We start from the raw sequence: 19,157 nt of genomic DNA, 5'->3' as shown, positions 1-19,157 counted from the left end.
ACTAAGTTCAAAAGCTGGTATTTTTTTTCATAAATTATCGGAAATCAAAATCCTAGCAATATGCACACCTCTGATATATGTACAATTGATCTGCAAAAGAACAACTTCCTATCTTGAGAACTGTAGGAGGAGTTATCCGTACAATGAGGGTACCCTATATGCAATATTTTGACAAAAAATGACTAAGTTCAAAAGCTGGTATTTTTTCGATAAATTATCAGAAATCAAAATCCTAGCAATATGCACACCTCTGATATGTGTACAATTGATCTGCAAAAGAACAACTTCCTATCTTGAGAACTGTAGGAGGAGTTATCCGTACAATGAGGGTACCCTATATGCAATATTTTGCCAAAAAATGACTAAGTTCAAAAGCTGGTATTTTTTTTCATAAATTATCGGAAATCAAAATCCTAGCAATATGCACACCTCTGATATATGTACAATTGATCTGCAAAAGAACAACTTCCTATCTTGAGAACTGTAGGAGGAGTTATCCGTACAATGAGGGTACCCTATATGCAATATTTTGACAAAAAATGACTAAGTTCAAAAGCTGGTATTTTTTCGATAAATTATCAGAAATCAAAATCCTAGCAATATGCACACCTCTGATATGTGTACAATTGATCTGCAAAAGAACAACTTCCTATCTTGAGAACTGTAGGAGGAGTTATCCGTACAATGAGGGTACCCTATATGCAATATTTTGACAAAAAATGACTAAGTTCAAAAGCTGGTATTTTTTCGATAAATTATCAGAAATCAAAATCCTAGCAATATGCACACCTCTGATATATGTACAATTGATCTGCAAAAGAACAACTTCCTATCTGGAGAACTGTAGGAGGAGTTATCCGTACAATGAGGGTATCCTATATGCAATATTTTGACAAAAAATGACTAAGTTCAAAAGCTGGTATTTTTTCGATAAATTATCAGAAATCAAAATCCTAGCAATATGCACACCTCTGATATATGTACAATTGATCTGCAAAAGAACAACTTCCTATCTGGAGAACTGTAGGAGGAGTTATCCGTACAATGAGGGTACCCTATACGCAATATTTTGACAAAAAATGACTAAGTTCAAAAGCTGGTATTTTTTCGATAAATTATCAGAAATCAAAATCCTAGCAATATGCACACCTCTGATATATGTACAATTGATCTGCAAAAGAACAACTTCCTATCTTGAAAACTTTAGGAGGAGTTATCCGTACAATGAGGGTACCCTTTTGGCAGCCGCCCGCCCGCCATTTTCACCATTTTAATAACCGGATTTTTCCGTTGGAAAAGTCCGGTTAATAAAAGGAAACAAATTTGGCTGATGCTACTTTTTGCTGAGGTTACCTTGTATCTATGGTTCTTGTGTGCACCATTTTGAAAACAGTCTATGCACAGAACACATGTTGGGTCATTGGCACAATCCCTGTAATAAAAAAATAAAAGGTTATGCAATCTGAATAAGCAAATGAGATATCTTTACTAAAAGATCTAACACAAGCTTATAAATATGGGTTTGTACTAAAGGTCAATTTTTCTTCTCTTTGTTTTCTTTTTTTCGAAAATTACTTTTTAGAAAACTTTATAGGGGTAAGTAAGAAAAAGAACAAATTGTGTATGGCTATCACAATTTTTTGGAGATTATTCTTTCAAAATTTCATTATGCAGATAAAGATTATATCAAATTGCTAACCTTTCCAAAATGGCTTGGTCATATACTCTATAATAATTTTATTTCTATGTGTGACTGAAACTTCCTTCTTTACCTGCAAGAGTAGGTGGGTTCTCCAGTTTTGAAGACTTTACCACACAGCTGTGAAGGCATGTTTTTTGCTTTGAGTTCTTCAAAAACGACCTCTGGATCTTGTCGACACAGGAAATATTCCATCGGTCGAAACAAGAACTTGTGTGCCAAACGTTCCTCTTTTCCTGGGTCATGATTATTACCAAAGACACTAAGAACAAATATCCTCCAGTGCTTCTTTAGCGCTGGTAGTAAGTTTCCTTTTTCACAGCTGTTCCACCATTCCTGTAACAGAATATCATTACCGTATGTCTTTTTCCTGAAAAAATCATGTTTCAAACACACATACCATACATGAAAGCAACTGCTACGTTCATTAAAGGTAATATATTTAGGAACATCATGTGGGTTTTTTTAAGTTACAATATCTCATGTGTGGTGCAAATGCACTGACCTCCCAGATACATGCAGCTACCATTCAATTTACCATTATTCAGTGTGCTCATTTTGGCTGCATGCCAAAAAAGGTTGTTTACTTGCATGTACCATATGAACCAACATTTGTGGAAAAGTACTAGTGATGGAATAATTTGCACATTAGAAACCTCACAACACTGATTACTATATTATTAATTTATGTGACAATGATAACTATATTGTTTAAAATGAACCTTTTTTAAAAAAGAACAATTTACAACACTTGCAAGTATGTGAAGATTCTTAAACATTTTTTTTAATTCAAAGACATTTCTTTCTATTTAAATGTCAAAAAGTTAATGTAAGTGTAAAATTGTGCACTTACACAGCACAGTGAGTATTTAATTGAATAAATGCACTTAATTTGCAGACTAGAAACTGAGGAATATAAAAGAGGTGTAAGTATAATAGGGTTTCGGAATCAACAGCGTAAGCACATTAGATATAATAACAGTGTGCCACAAACTAAAACTTATTTATAACAGTTTTCATAGGATAATTATGCAACTGGTTTTGTTACTATGTCGAAATTTAGAAGAACTGCGATTGCACAAGCATTCAGGTGATTACGATGGAAAATATATCTGTCATTGCCTTTTTATATAAAATGCAAAATATTGACATGTTTCATACCTCTAACAATGTATCTTGCCTATATTCAGGCGTTGCAATAACATTCTTCATCGCCATTTTCCATTATTTGCGAAACTTTATCAATTTCGAACGGGTCTGTTGTAGTAAAAGTTCTCCAACGTTCTTTGTTTACAAGCGTTTCAATTCCTCTGATTCGATGAAGACCGATCCCGATCAAATAATAAAAAAACGAAAGCAAAACTGTTCTAAACGAAACTTAGCTGTAACAGACCAAGCCATGGAAAATATATCAGATGTTACTGTTGAAGAATGTACAAAATCAAGATACATAACACCCATGCGTTTGAAATATAAACAGGTATATTTTAATTGATTTATAATAGTTTAAGATATAGTATCACATCATAATTGTTGATAAGAGTTTTATAATATGAACAACAGAATTTTGGACATGTTGATTTTAAATGTATTAATATGATGTACATGTATTTGTTATCAACACTGAAGTGGCTTCTTAGCAATGATAACAGTTTTTAAATTATTATCATTTTCATAGAAAAATTAAAAAAATTCTTCACTTGAAATTAATCAAGTTTATAGAGCATCCATGCATGTACATGATGTAGATGTATCTAGTGTCTCGACCAATCAAATCAATTTGCAGAAATTTAACTTTTATCAATTTACATTTTGGTGTAGCCCATTCAACCTTAAATCCTTGAATTTCAAAGATGGTAACATACGTACATGTACAACTTTCGATTATCATTTCTTATTTTTTTTTATGATGTAGCGTGTACACAATAGTTATATCCTATTAAATACAGTTTTACTTATACATGTACTTATGGTCAACATTGTGTGCCGACTGCCGAATGAAGAAGAAATCGATAGCATACATTACCATATAACTTACTAGTAAATAATTTGGCTGCATGAGCAAGATAGCAAATATATGTTGTTCATGTAGAGTTTTTTGGGAATTAATTCTGGCCAACTAATTTAAGAGACTGTTGTCTTTATACTGTAGAATAAAGAAGATAAGTGTTGGGACCTGATATCTGAACATGATGAGTAAGTAACAGAGGATTTCACACCCAATGAGAATGCTCATGGCATGTACTAGCTAGCTGGCAGAGCGATGATGTCCACTCATTTTCCTCTGGCTTAATTGGGATTTTGATTTTGCATAATGATGCTTAAAATCAATCAGTGAGAAAAAGAATTCAAACATATATACATGTATAATAACTAACATGAGCTTTTTCACTGGGTGTTAATTTTCTGTTATTTTGATTATTAATAGGTCATTTTTGTTGAAAGGTACTTTAATATTGCAATTGCATCAACACACTCAAACTGAACCCATGCAGGATTGTTTTTTAAAATTATGTTACAACTGTACATGTACACTAAAAATAATTAACCAGTATGGTGACATTTTCTGGTGCAGATTATACATATGGACAGCAGTATATATTCAATGATATTTTACCCAACTTTTATATATATGATACTTTAGTGGGTACTATATACACCTGAATTTATGCTATGGTAATTAATTACTTTCAATTGATTTAGTTATGGCAATTAGCATCAGAATGGGTACAATTTAAATTTTAACAGGACTTTTGTTAAAATATGAATTTAAATGAAAAAATATTTTGAAAATCTGCATTCTTTAATAATTCAAATCCAAAAAAGTTTTTAGATTCATTCACATTCATTGCAAAGAATGTCATTTGAGTTTTTTCTATTTATTAATATTTCAGTATAAACTTGTTACATGTACTTCCACCATAAAAATTACCAGGTAAGCAAACACACAGAAATTATATACGGGAAAAAAAAATAATTAAACATTTCTAATTAAAATATGTAACAAAAATCAAATGATTATTTCTTCAGAATGGCTCAGGGAAAATATGGGATGCAATGCAAGTACATAATAGGTATGTTTACATGTGAAACAAATATTTTCTTAGATTTATAAAATACAGTGCATAATTCTATAAATTCTAACAATCTGACACACTTTGCTGGATCACTCAATCCTCGTCACTCAGTAGAGTTATCCTTCTTTGGTCCATGTTCTATATATTCAAGTACGACGTAAAATTAAACTTTACATTATAATTAATATTGATCTGATAGTCCCTGGAAACGATTCAAGACATATGGTATACCAGTACATGTAACCTTTTAATGTAAAATTTGAAACATATTATAATAAATCTAGATGATCTAGATTCTAGATAAATAAAATTCACTGGGTAGAAGGCTGTTAACTTTTGAGATACTTTGTAATTAATTAACTGCATGATAACATTTAAGACTATTAGTATATTCAAATTTTTATTATTGTTTGAATTTATACAAGGAACCCCTACAGAACCATTTTAATAAGGGCTTGGACTCTGGGTAGTTGTGTCAAAAATGATGTGATGTAGGCCGGTTTATTTCATTGTTGGATAATATAGTCAGCTATGGCTCTTTGAGATCAACAATATTTGTCCGACTTTTGAGCTAAGATTAGCAATCTATGCATATTCCACTCGAAACCAGCGTCATTTTCAACTTGTTTTGATTCAAGAAATAGATAGTTGTGTCCTACCATAGGTCCAAGTTCTTGTAAAAATGATTCTGTTAATAAACTCTCATCTTTCAGCCTAAATTCCCAACTATAAGTTCTTATTTTAAAAGTTTCTACTTTGAGACCTTGTTATTATAGGTGTAGAAATCATCATCTATAGCAAACACTTAATATATACATGTAGTTGGCCTTTGCTCACTATCTTTTTAGATTAACATTATATACCGGTACTTATAATTTTTTAACCAGTGTTAATTAAATTTCAGAAAATCAAACTCCTTTTGACAGATTTTTTAATGCATTAATTTTTCTTGCCCATTTTAACATATACATGTATTTGTGTACTATTCAAATTTTTACAGTGTTGCTGTTCTTCTGCTCAACAAATCTACGGACTCTTTTATATTTGTGAGGCAGTTTAGACCAGGTAAATATATTGCAATATCTTTTATTTTCCTTTGAAGCAAACAGGCAAAACTTATATATCCATGTAAGTAGTCTGTGCATAAACAAAATACATGTACTAGCTGTTAAATACCGGTAGGTCATTTGGAATTAACGAAAGGCATGTTTTTGTAATAAATGTAATCAAGAACTAAGAGCAATCATCATTTCTTATTATGAAGTAGTTGCATGACTACTGCTATTCAGTCATCTTGATTTGCCTTTAATTTTTTTTCCAGCTATTTATTTGAATAACAGCAAAACTGAACAGAAGAATGATGAAGTAATAATTGACACAGATAAATTCCCTGGGTCACTGGGAATTACGTATGAGCTTTGTGCTGGACTGATCGACAAAGATGTCAGTCCAACAGAAATTGCCAAAATGGAAATCCATGAGGAATGTGGCTTTGATGTTCCAATGGAGTCTATCGAACATGTGACCTCATACAGGTAGGTGATTGGCTGAAATAGATTTATGATAAAAAATTCCTGCATTTTTTATTAACTTGAATCTGACAAAAGCACATGAGAGTACATGTAGTTTGTATTTGTGGTATATGTCCACAGGTTCCATGCGCGGATCCAGAAAATTTTTCCAGGGGGGGTCCGAAGGATAATTGTGTTTGCCAGGGGGGGTCCGAGGCATATTTTCGCGATAATTTTACTATGTAAATTTAATAAATTTTCATTTTCCAGGGGGGGTCGGGACCCCCCCGACCCCCCCTCTAGATCCGCGCATGGGTTCTCTCTTAAAGGTTATCTTCACACATTGTATAAAGCGATATATAAAATTATTATGCCTTCTGTCAGTTTGTCACTACCGGGTATATATTCAATACTCATCTATTTTCGCATAGTATTAAAGGATTTATACAGCGTAAGCATACTATGCCGAAATAGAGCACGGCAAATATTTTCAACGAAAATCTTTCAAGCGCCGTTAGCGGGATTCGAACTCACGACTCTAAAATCATTCAAGCTTGAAGCCCAACGCGTTACCGCTACGCTAAATTAGCCGTAATTAAAACTATCCGTTTTTATATATATAAAACGTAGATATATACGACTGACATCAAGCAATTAAAATTATTCATTTTTCCAATAACAATTCATTATTGACGGTAATTTTAAAGTTAAAGTTTCTTATAAACTTTTGAACAAATTAATTGAACATTTTTCAAAGAAATTCTACACGAGAATCACAAAAACGCTTTTTTAAATGACGCTCTATAAAGAATGTACAAGAAAAAAATTCAATGAGATTTCGTCTGCTAAACATTTCGAGTTTTCTCGGCAAGGCCAAACGTCTCTCATTTCTTGAAAAGAACATAAACCTTTGTTGACCTTTTTTTGTACAACAACTTGTTGATTAAATAAACAATCAAATCAATTGATTAATTTGAAGAAAAAAAACCAAACACTTGCTTTTCCGGTAATTATTTTTAGGGTCTTGTCAACACCCGAACGTCACAGCTACATAAGTACTTATAGCAAAGCATGTCAGTATATTTAACAGTCGGCATAATAATAACAATAGTGTTGTGTTGTGCATGTACTATGCCTAAATAGTAGTCAGGGTTTGATACATAGAGCACTCGCCTTCGGCTCATGCACTATGTATCAAACCCTGACTACTATTTAGGCATAGTACATGCACAACACAACACTATTATATAAATAGCACAATTAATACAGGGACCCTTTTAATATTTTGTATTGTTTTATTTATATATATATGCTTAATCAAAGAAATTATTTGTGTCTACAGATGAGATTATCTTAACACTTTGTATAAAGCGATATATAAGATAGCACAATGCAGATATATCCTTTTTATATTTTGTATTGTTTATGTATATGCTTAATCAAAGAAGTTATTTCAAGTAACTTTTTAACTCTCTCTCTCTCTCTCTCTCTCTCTCTCTCTCTCTCAATATTGACTTGTTGTATTTAGCCTTCTAAATTAACAGTATGTGTTGATTTTCATTGTAGAAATATACATATGAGTGATAAAATGGTATTAATACGATACTCTTATAAAGAAAATATCTAGTTTCTTGTGTAGGATTCTGAATAAATATGCATGTATTTTAAAATTATAGCGCTAAAAAAAGTAATATACAGTTCATTAACCTTACTCAGCATTCAAAATACATGTACTGAAATAGAATAACAACAATAAAATCTAAAATGTCTGCCACAACACACAATGTCTGGATTCAATATCCATGTCTACTTGTACAGCGCTAAAATCCTGAAGTTTAGAATGTCGGATATTAACATGAAATAGAGTTCTGTAAGGATTTGTGTGCAGAATGAAAGAAAGCCATAGGGTAGGTCATTTCTTTGAATACAGATTACGCCACTGCAACTCATATCAGACAATCATTTGACAGATCCAAAATTATGCGACCCTCGGCATTCAGGATATTTATGAATGGTGAGAAAAATATAACATGTATAAATCCTTCGTCAGCTCTAGGACACTTTTTATAGACGTGCGGGATATAGATTTCATACGATAAAATGGAAATTTCTAATTATATATTCATTTGCAGATTGTAATATTTATAAGTTGAGCATAAAGTTATGCTAATTTTAATGTAATTAAAAATTTGATGAAAATGGGGTACTTCCGGTTTCATCTCTGAAATTAAATTCATGGTGACATACTGTTCATCTCAAAAATTAATTTTTTGTTATTTTTTTTTTCATTACAGAAAGAAATTCTGTATACAGAAGATCTATATACACAAGTTTGAATAAAAAAAAGATTATTTTCTTTTCTATATGAGTCTTCTCTCTGTTGGGAACAAAAATGTGACTTATTTCTCAGGATTCAATTAAAACTCGTGTCATTTCTGTCTGAAAATTGATATCAGTGAGTTTCAGTACAATTGATTGTTCACATCTTTGAACATGTCAACTTGGTGGCATATAGGAAAAACCCCAATAAATTTTCCTTTTTAACGAATTAAAGAGCTATCTGTCAAAACTGCTTTGTAGTAGCAGACATTATTCTGTTCATACAAAATCTGACAACCATATATACATTTATGAATTAATTTTTATAAAAGTACTTGGTTTTTGGATCCCATAATTTTTTCCCCTGGGGCAGGGTTTGGGTGTCTGATGGAGGTTTTTCTTCATAAGGGGGCTGTTAATGACTTATTTTAACTATTTAAAATGAATTTTAGATCTTTTTATTTTTTCTTCCTTACCCCCCCCCCCCTTTTCCAGGTACCCCTGGACATGCAGTATATTATTCAAATTGGTTGAAACTATTTTTTTTTTAAATCACAATTAAGTTAAACCCAGTTGAAATGCAATGCAATATTTTAAAAATGATATTTAGAAATATTTAACTGAAACAACTAGATAACTTCCAAAAGTGGTAATTGACTTTTAATACCATGTGGGCACATAAAATTTATGTTGAGCAAACTGTAGTTTGGAAAAATCACAAAGTATGATCTAATGTCGTATTTCTTTTTTTCCTCGTATTGTACATTAGTCACTTGTTAAAAGTTACTATTGATTTTATAAAAATTAGTGATTTTAATATATTTTATAAATTTTTTTTATTGACTGTAAAAATAATTATATTATATTCGTCCATAGTTTTGCAAAAGTTCCATCTCAGAGTTATCTATCCTTAACTTATTCCAAGGGAAAGGGGGAATGTCTTACAAAGGACAGTAAATTTGTTGAAATCCAGAAATTTGATTAAATTAGAATTTTTTTTTTATTTTAGTGAAGTTGATAGATACACCTATATAAATATGTCTCTATGTCCATCTGAGCTAAATCGACTTATGGTCAATACGTAATAACAATGAATTGATGTAATGAAGACTTTCTTTTTTGTTCAGATTAAATATATTTTAATATTTTACAAACCCTGACATTTTTTTTTTATTTCTAAAGGTCTGGCGTTGGGACCACCGGATCAAAGCAGTATTTATTCTATGCTGAGGTAACAGAGGAAATGCGGACTGGAAAGGGCGGGGGTGTCGTGGAGGAAGGAGAGATGATTGACGTGATTGAAATCCCAAAATCAGAGGTCATGACCTTTGTCATGGACGAGAACATTAACAGACCAATTGGAATGATGTTTGCTGTTTTATGGTATTTTCAAAATAAAACGAAATCGTAAGATATTTGTTCCTTTTGTTTGTACATTATCTCAGAAACGATGGGGAACAACAACAATTAATTAAAACGAAAAAGTATTATGATTTAAACATTAAAAATATCCAGAAGCTGCTGACTTTAACGGTATTGGTTACAAAAAAATGACAATGCTCATGTTGACGTTTTTACCTCCCCTTCCTCCTTAACGCAATCAAACGCTTTCTATTTATGGTTCATGCGGGTATGAAGGTAGCGCGCGATGCAGAGAACTACCAAAGAATGAATTTTTCTGCTTTAATATTTACACATTCCTCTCTGTCTCTTTTAAATCATTGATATGAAGTGAGTAAAATATACCTACATTATTGTCATTTAGGCATTGGATGCTTATTTTTGCCTATGACACACCAAGGCTGTGCAGACAAATTGAATACCGCGCGTTAGCTTACATTTATAATCATATTGATGTTTATTTGTATGAAATATTTGTGTATCGTCGCTCTAAAGCCTGAAGTTTATATACATGTATTACGCTCTCAGTCAGGGATATGAAACGTACATGGAACAGCCACATTAAGATGTTATTTAGTTTGATGTTACATGTATTTAGAAACTTTGTAGAGAAAAGTCTTCTTCTTTTTTTTATCAACAAGTGGATATGATTCAATGATTATTTTTCATAAGTACACATCAAATATGCCAACAGATGTAAATTTGAACGTTTCATTTAACCTTACAATAATAAATGTATTCAGAACGTGTGATGACGTTTATATTTGTGCTCTTGCGCCATGAAAAAGAAGGTGTATTCACAGGAAATTGAACGTCCAGATTTCCAATGCAAACATAAGGGGAAATATACACTAAATGTAAATATTGTCGATAAGTATGTAAAGTTGCACAGAACAAAAAGACCATTCTTCCACATAAAAACAGGCTGGCATAAATTCATTCCAATGGTTGACGACAGTCCGTGCATTCTGTGTTTCATTTAGCTAAAAGTTTCGATCAGTCAAAAGTATAATACATGCATTCTTTAACAACGTAAACATTATTCATTATAGAAACTTAATTAAGAAGGTCAAGTGGTCAACAAATTACATATCAGAGCTGCCTTAAAACTTAAAATTTGATAATTTTGGCTATAACCTATTTATTCTTATAGAAAAATCTAAATATTACAGATTCAAAAATTTAACTATTTTCCTGCACCTTTATAAAGAGCTCTTCATATAAAGGAAACTGATTTAGTCTAAAATGGTCACAGTCATCCAGTCTTCTTAATTAAATATAACTTTCATCGTCACCGTTTGAAATATATATATATATTCTGCTGACGCGAAAGGGAGAGACTATGAGAGAGAGAGACTGTTGTACCTTAAGGCAAGGATGAAAATGAACACAAAACAAACATTTTCTATATGGATACCCTGCACTTGTCAATCTTTAATTGAGAAAGCTCTGATATGAGCTGGCTCCCTCCTTATGTCATTTTTGGGAGTTGTTTTCTGCTCGTACTGAGGTTACCGAATCGTAGTAATTTCTTTCTGTCGATTATATCCTTTTCGGTGAACATGTGTTACTGGTTTCACAGATAACATGTGAATTATGCCATAATCATTTCTAATGAAAAGATTTCTTAAATGAGAGAGGAAATCCGTTAATATTAATTTTCATCTTAATGAACCGATCTGTAGAAGCTTCTTTTAAATATCGCTTCTCACTGCTGGTGTTTTGACTGGGTTTCTCGCAGTCATCCATTCCTAATCTTGTAATCGTACACGGTATTATGTGATAGAATATTCATTGCGTCATAGTGACGACTTCGAGCAGATGGGACGACCTCTAAACATTTATAAAGTTGACCCCCATTTCAGAAAACGCGGTTTACCAAATGTCGTCTGCTATAACCTCAAGATTCTACGATAGGTCAATTCAATAGGGTAATAAAAGCATCTTTTGAATCTCCCAAGAGCTTTCCGTTAATTTAATTTTGCAGAAATTTGTGTAAAAAAAATTGTGTTTTTCTGTGAATTACATTCGAAATAAATAATAAAGTAAGAGGATTTTGTATCACAGGTTTTACAAGTTTTAAAAAAAAAACCCGACGAAAATTTTAAATTCGGAAAAAACAAATTAACATTAAACTATCATTAATGGCAATAAAAATTAAAGAATAACCTTATTTTGTAAAATGGGTCTTAATGATAAAATTATATTGATTGTGCACGAAAGACGGGTACACCTTTAATCAATACTTGTGCATTGCAAGTTTTCAATCGTATTCCACATTAATTTTGCAGGTTTGGATTTTTAATTGTACAATAAAAATGCAAATGATGTAAGATGATATCATCATTATGATTAATAATTATAGCTCGTTTTCCTCTTCGTTTTCCTCATGAATAAAAAAATTAAAAATCATATCGATTTTTAGCTCACCTGAGTCCCTCGGATGACCAACGAAGTTGTATACAAATCATAATATTAATGTTTGAAATAGATAATTTTAATTTTTTTTTTCGAATACATTGAATTTAACATTTAAATAAATGCAATAGGTTCTTTGTTGACATAATCTTGATTATTCTGCTACCGTCTCATCAGCTGCTCATAGACTACATGTACTGCGCTTTACTCCCTATTAATGGGAAACGATAAAAGTTCGGTCGTCGGATTTGCTCGATACGAATAACCCTGCCATTTATCGAAAATTGAAATTTATAAAATTTAATGTAACTTAAATGGAACAAGATATCATATTGACGCAAGCGTCAAATGGGCCGCAAAAAATATAATTGTTGTATAAATCATTGGTTGTTTACATAAAAACACACCACAAAGAAGAAAATAAGAGTTGGTTGTACTAATTTGTATGGTAAATTTTAATATACTTTCAGCAACTTGCTTTGAAGTTTAACATTTTACTATTATCATAAAGAATCGATTTCGTTACTGTAAGCATTTCTAACGGAAATTGTATGATCATTGCCATAGTATGAAGTAATGGAGAACACATTCATTTTTACATTACTCTAATAAAAAGTTCAACTTATCATTTTTCTCTTGGAGATTATGTATTTCAAACCATTTTTTTTTGTTTCATTGTATTGAATGAAAACTTAATGCATTATATAGTCATTTTATTTGACACGGCACTTAGAAATTCAAATGTATCATTTATATAAAATTTAATGACATTCAGGTCTTTCGTATTTCAGGTCTTTAGTATGTCCCGCATACCGATCCTGATGCATTGTTTTGAAAAGAATGAAGAACTCCGAAATTTTCCGAATAGATTAAAGTCTCGATAAAAACGCGCCAAATACGACAATCTACTAAGTATGACATACTTTTCATTTACGAGTAAAACAAAAAATATGTGATATTTTCTAAAAGGCATAAAACATATTTCTACATGCAAATTTACGTTTAATTCATAAAAATAAGCATAGTATTAATTCTATTAAAAAAGAACTATCCCGCAGAAACGCAGTAACAATATTTAAATGTGTATCAAATAACGGACCGCCTTCCGGCGGCCCGTAATAAAACTACAAAAAATTAAGTGTTTCATAGATATTCGTTTAGAATCAAGTCAATACTTTTTTCAATGTGTGTTACTGTTCCGATGCTCATCGGCAATATTCAATTATATTTGACAATATTCAATTATATTTGACGCAGATAAAAAAATCAAAGTACTGATAGTACTGAAAAGCGCAAACCCAGCTTCTATATGTATATAACAGATATATGTACATGTATATATAACTTTTCAGCTTCTGCATACGCACTATATTTCCTCATCACTGCGTGGCAGCCCCTCCAATGATGTATGTAATCCCCGTACATTAAATTCACATTAGCCCGTACATGAGATTTACAAAAGCCCGTGCAGTTATGTGCATAAACACCTGAAACTGATTTCCTAACCAGTTTAAATGGTGTAAACTTCTGCTTATAGGGGCGGTTATTCGATGCACCGGAAGTAGAAGTCTAACTATAAAGCGCTGAGCTATGCTTAAGGCTTTTAAAATGATAAAACAATTTTTGCTGAAAGGTGAGCGTTCAACATATCTATATAGAGTAGACGTTATATTGTATTGTTTATTACCAAGAAAGATACGATTCTTGGGTTTAACTTACATACATGAATAAGTTATGGAGAGAGAGAGAGAGAGAGAGAGAGAGAGAGAGAGAGAGAGAGAGAGAGAGGAGAGAGAGAGAGAGAGAGAGAGAATGTATAATAATGTAATATTTTGATCTTAATTTTGAACATTAATAAATTAAGGTGTTGCTCAAATTACACAACTCTTTAATGTGATGTGTTGTAAAGTCTGGATTTGTTCATAGACAGCATTTCGAAAATGAATTGTGATGTACATGTAATGTACACCCATACTTTCGTAATTAAAGACAATTAATAAATTAAGAAAAGTCTTGTCATCAATCTATAATATTCGTCGGATGTTTCTAACTCACACCATACCGACTTAATTCTGCGACAGATGTAGAAAAACAATTTTACTTGATATTTTTTTCACTTTGATATGTTTGATGGTCAGCTCAATGTTTCTTGAATATGATTGAACTAATCGATATTAAAGATCGGCGTCGAATGCACCGATTAATATATACCTACTCAGTTCTATTCGCGCTAATTTATGTACATTTACAATACTATTCCAAATTATTCAATGCCACTTGTCATATAGAAAAGTCATATTCATTGGATTACTAAATTACTTTACATCTAAAGTCATTCTAAAAAATATTTTTTTAAAAAGACCCCCCCCCCCAAAAAAAAACAACAAATCTTATCCTCATTATTATCTCTCTAGTTGTAAACAAAAAAGTTCAACGACACATCACATTTTTACCCCGGAAACATGTATTATTGCATTTTTGAAATTCAGTAAGTTGCCTTGCGTATGTTCTTCATGAAAATTAAGGAGTATTTATAGCTTGATTACTATTTGCATATATGATGGATGACCTCACTTATCTCTCTAAATCTCATTTATGGCGAGAAGATTCGTTTTGGTCTTGTGTACCCGTTTCATTATTTCCTCATAAACATCTCCAGATTTCATCCAGGAAAAACAATTTTAGATTTGAAAAATAATTTGTCGCTTAGATATCGACCATATTTCACGGCGTAATAAAAACAAAATGGCCGATTTAAGCCACGATGCGATACGATAAGGTAACTCGATAGGCCCAGGTATTGAGATTTTCTCTAAAAATTTCAATTTATCAATCCCCCAATCCGGGATATATTGCCATAATTTTAATACATTTTTCATTCGGAGACCGGTTTAACAGATAGAGGTGAAACCCGATCCCGACAATTGTCTTTCAAAATGTCAGATGAGCGGGTGTGTTACTATCGGGCCTCGTCCTATCTCAGTCTGATCTGGGAGGAGAGAATTGGCTTATAAAATACGTGTCAAACTGCTTACCGAACACAAAAGCAAAGGTGTTAGGAAATTCTGTGAGGTAAAGCAAAGTAATTTATCAATTTTTGAGAGAGGTAATCCGATACAGACACCAAAATAGGATCACAATAGATTCGAAGTTAATTAACTGAAAAAATGTTTTAAAGTTTTTGAAAGAAACGGGAAATTGATATATTGTAGGTTTTTCCCCATTCTGTTGTAAAATAAAACATTCTGAACCTATATAAAAACTATCAATGTAGAAAAATCTTGACATAATTCTTCAAAATTAAAAATAATTAATTAGATAAGGATATTGTCACCATGAATCAGCAATATGAATTCAATGCAATGAGATGCACTATTAGGTCATTCATAACACCTTAATGTTTTTGTGTGTGTGGACAGCTTGGTATATTGGTAATAGATCCTAACAAACCAATGGATCAACTCTATATCATAGTAGTGTTGATTGCGGCACACATGTGTAAAATCAATAATGCAACTTAATTCCGCTATTTTTGACTGTATTTATTTACGTGATACAGAGGTGCTTTTTTTAAAACCGACAATTACGGTTAGTTAGGAGGGCATATCTTACGAAAGTTTATTTCTAATGAATGTTCATGGCCAATCACAAATTCCCAGTTTTGCAACAAAGTACATGTAGATCTCTTTAAACACACGACGGAGAAGGCACTGAACATTGTCAAAAATCACAATGTATCAATTCATAGATTTTTTATGTATGTACAAGTAAATGGCAGTCTAAATCTCCCGTATGTGATACTTCACAGCGACATATCAAATACGGGTGCGTGTTCATCTCAGTTTCAATTGTGTTCATGCATGTTTGTATGCTATTCACAAGTTATACGTACGAACAAAATATCAGAATATAATTTATGCAAAATCAATTAGAAAGGATTTGGTTAGAATGATTGGGCATAGTGTAAATTGTTTGAAAAATAAGATTATAATTTTGCCTAAATAATCCATTTAAATGATGGTATGCTGCAATTACTGAGTAATAACATCGTAGTTATACATGTATGAACAAACCAGAAGTATAACAACCAAAGACAAGTAAAGGTCCCAAGACTATGTAAGAAATAAACATAATCCTGTTGGTCTCTATAGTCAACATAACTTTAAGGTTATTAGAGGTTTGAAATATAACAAGATATTTACATTTTCCAGTGTCTTTGTTTATGATAAAACTACGAATCAAACTTGTAATTTAGTTTAATTTAGTTTAATACGTCATATCAATGACGCAGTTGGGACGCAAACGAGGTTTGCATAATTATACATAACAAAACAACGTTAAAATTTCAATAATTTAATATGTAATCACACAATTGCTGAAATTTATATAAATAGTTTTATTCTATAAATAAGGAATCATTCTTTGGAATTATAGGTTATCATTACGGTTGAGGCGTGATCAAATCCTATAAAATCCAATAAAATCTGAAAGGCTTTTTGATAGATCTGATCGCCACATAAAGAATGAATCTTTATTCCTTAGATAGAACTGATATAAACATACCTTGAAATATAAGCACACTGGTTTTGTCAATCTGAGATTGAGAAAGCTAATACGAATAAACGATAAGATTATAATAGATATATCTATACAACAACAAAGCCTAATACATAAAAAATATTTACCATATGACAAATGATAAAAATATCATTGCTTGACAGACATCATCATGTATATAAGCAAGGAACACTGCTTATGATTGAAAATAAACCAAACAGCATACATGTATTCAATATTAAATCTCATGAAAAATATCAAATATAATGTAAAAGTCTTGCTGTTTTTGACACAACATGGTAAAAAAGAACACAGTGTATTTAACAAACCATGTTTAATGTTTATTACACAGCATTACTATTCATATTAATACAGAATAGAACAATATTAAATAAAACATGTACAATACTAGTATACTAGAAATGAAAATCTCATTGTTGTAACAAACAAGACCATACTATATACATATATATATATATGTAGTACAATACAAAACGGTATATAACAAGCCACATATACCGGCATCATAGAAAATATCAGCGTTTTACACGATATCATCACACGACGTTTCAGTTTAAAACAAAAATGTGTGTGTATATATATATATATATATATATATATATATATATATATATATATATATATATATATATATATATATATATATATATATATATATATATATATATATATCGAAAAGAAGAACAGAAATAGGGTTTCAATTAAAGATTTGATTTTAGTCCAAATAAATTGTCAAACTTTTGCATTTGATAAAAAAAAGAAAGAATATTTGGCGTAATATCATTTCAAACCTGAAGTAATTGATGAATTAAATACTGCTTTGAAATCTGAAACACACTGTTTTGTTGATTTTTTTGAATTAGAAAAGACGGAAAGAAAACATAGGTTTATCGTCACATTATATTCTCAAGTAACAGGACACGAAACAGATGAAGAATGAATATGCAACCGTTTTTGGTATGGATATAACACTACACAATGAAAATTTAACAATGTTGCAATTCTTATAACAATATATGCAAACTCGATTACCTTAAATTTCCGTATGATTATAAATTTTTTTCGTAATATATTAAATATATGCAGTATTAACAGGATGTATCAAATTTATTACCGCTATTACAAATTCTGCGAATAAAAACGGGAAAGTATCTTTAAGCCATAGCGTTTAAATTATTCTAATATTAAAACGAACATTTTGAACAATCTCGTCAATTAGATTTATAAAGAAGTTAAACAATTAGTATGTTGTATTTAAGAATTACTTGAAATTAACGACTGAAAAAATGAATCAATATAAAATTGAAAGACATACACTGATTATTCTTTTAATATTCCGTGCGCCGAATTGTGGACTGATGTAGTGATCTGTAAATCAAATGAGCATGATTTATGGCCAAAATAGGAAAGACGAGCTCGCAAAAAATGACGCTTCGGGGTCTCACGGAACTGTTATATCATTACGTTTTGCATTGGGGAAAACATCAGCAAAACTGTGAATATGCATGAGAATGCAAGAGCCTGAAGAGGAATGTCAAAAAAGTTAATTAATGACGTTGGAAACTTGTTGGGGTAGTCTCAAGACTATGAATCGAACGGCAAGGACAACACAAAGCCACAAAGAGAAAAAGGACTTATCGGTAACTTTTATAGCGTGGTCAAACTAGACATCGTAATTAATAGGGATTAAAGAGGATGTATAAATTGAACTTTGTAATTATAGGTTTACTTGTTTTGATATTTTTGACATAACCATAATCCGTGTTATCAATGTTTTTGTTTCAAAAATTGGATTACAGAAATGCCTCAGTGATAAAATAAAATAAAACGTTCAAATCGACCCTATGATTCTACATCTTTTTTATCGCAAAATATTGTGTTGATGGCGAATCTTCTTTTTCACCAAGTACATATTTTTCTAATGTTCCTTGTATTATCCTTTCTTTTTAAGGTTGTATTGGACACTTCCATGTCGTGACGTACTGTTTATCGAAATAAACAATAAGCTGAAACGTAATTATATAAGCAGTTTCTTTCCCGATATTGTCACTTACATGTAACAGTGTAGCGCAGTGGGTTAGAGGGTTTACTAGGATTATGTAGGTGATGAGTTCGAATCCCACTGGAAGTTTTACATTTTTTACTTCTCCAAAT

At 31.3% G+C, this 19,157-nt stretch overlaps 2 protein-coding genes across 7 annotated transcripts in view; one reads left to right on the top strand and one right to left on the bottom strand.

The window, feature by feature from the left end:
* The window catches only part of LOC105322761 (E3 ubiquitin-protein ligase UBR2), a 31,287-nt gene extending 28,286 nt beyond the window's left edge, over window positions 1–3,001 (bottom strand). For all 4 annotated transcript variants that reach the window (XM_011421633.4, XM_034468566.2, XM_011421635.4 and 1 more), the window contains exons 1-3: window positions 2,861–3,001; window positions 1,773–2,035; window positions 1,354–1,432 (exon numbers count right to left, since the gene is read on the bottom strand). In XM_011421633.4, the coding sequence (XP_011419935.3) occupies window positions 1,354–1,432; window positions 1,773–2,035; window positions 2,861–2,917 (399 nt within the window). In that variant the 5' untranslated portion in view covers window positions 2,918–3,001. The remainder of the gene's footprint in view (window positions 1–1,353; window positions 1,433–1,772; window positions 2,036–2,860) is intronic.
* A 10-nt stretch (window positions 3,002–3,011) lies between these two features.
* Window positions 3,012–10,022, top strand: LOC105322760 (uridine diphosphate glucose pyrophosphatase NUDT14). Of its 3 annotated transcripts, XM_066088926.1 has the most exons (6): window positions 3,018–3,179; window positions 3,852–3,895; window positions 4,730–4,773; window positions 5,777–5,841; window positions 6,098–6,311; window positions 9,789–10,022. In XM_066088926.1, the coding sequence occupies exons 3-6, from the start codon at window positions 4,757–4,759 to the stop codon at window positions 10,015–10,017; spliced, it is 525 nt and encodes a 174-aa protein (XP_065944998.1). In that variant the 5' UTR covers window positions 3,018–3,179; window positions 3,852–3,895; window positions 4,730–4,756; the 3' UTR covers window positions 10,018–10,022. The 3 variants fall into 3 exon arrangements, with proteins under 3 accessions (XP_011419933.2, XP_011419932.2, XP_065944998.1); XM_011421631.4 differs by lacking the exon at window positions 4,730–4,773 and having other exon boundaries at window positions 3,012–3,179; XM_011421630.4 differs by lacking the exon at window positions 3,852–3,895 and having other exon boundaries at window positions 3,016–3,179.
* Window positions 10,023–19,157: the final 9,135 nt, after the last annotated feature.

Source organism: Magallana gigas, chromosome 6 (assembly GCF_963853765.1).
Source record: "Magallana gigas chromosome 6, xbMagGiga1.1, whole genome shotgun sequence".
Classification (NCBI taxonomy): Eukaryota; Metazoa; Mollusca; class Bivalvia; order Ostreida; family Ostreidae; genus Magallana; species Magallana gigas.
Note: the sequence above shows the minus strand (reverse complement) of the source record. Positions and strands in the feature narration are given on the sequence as shown.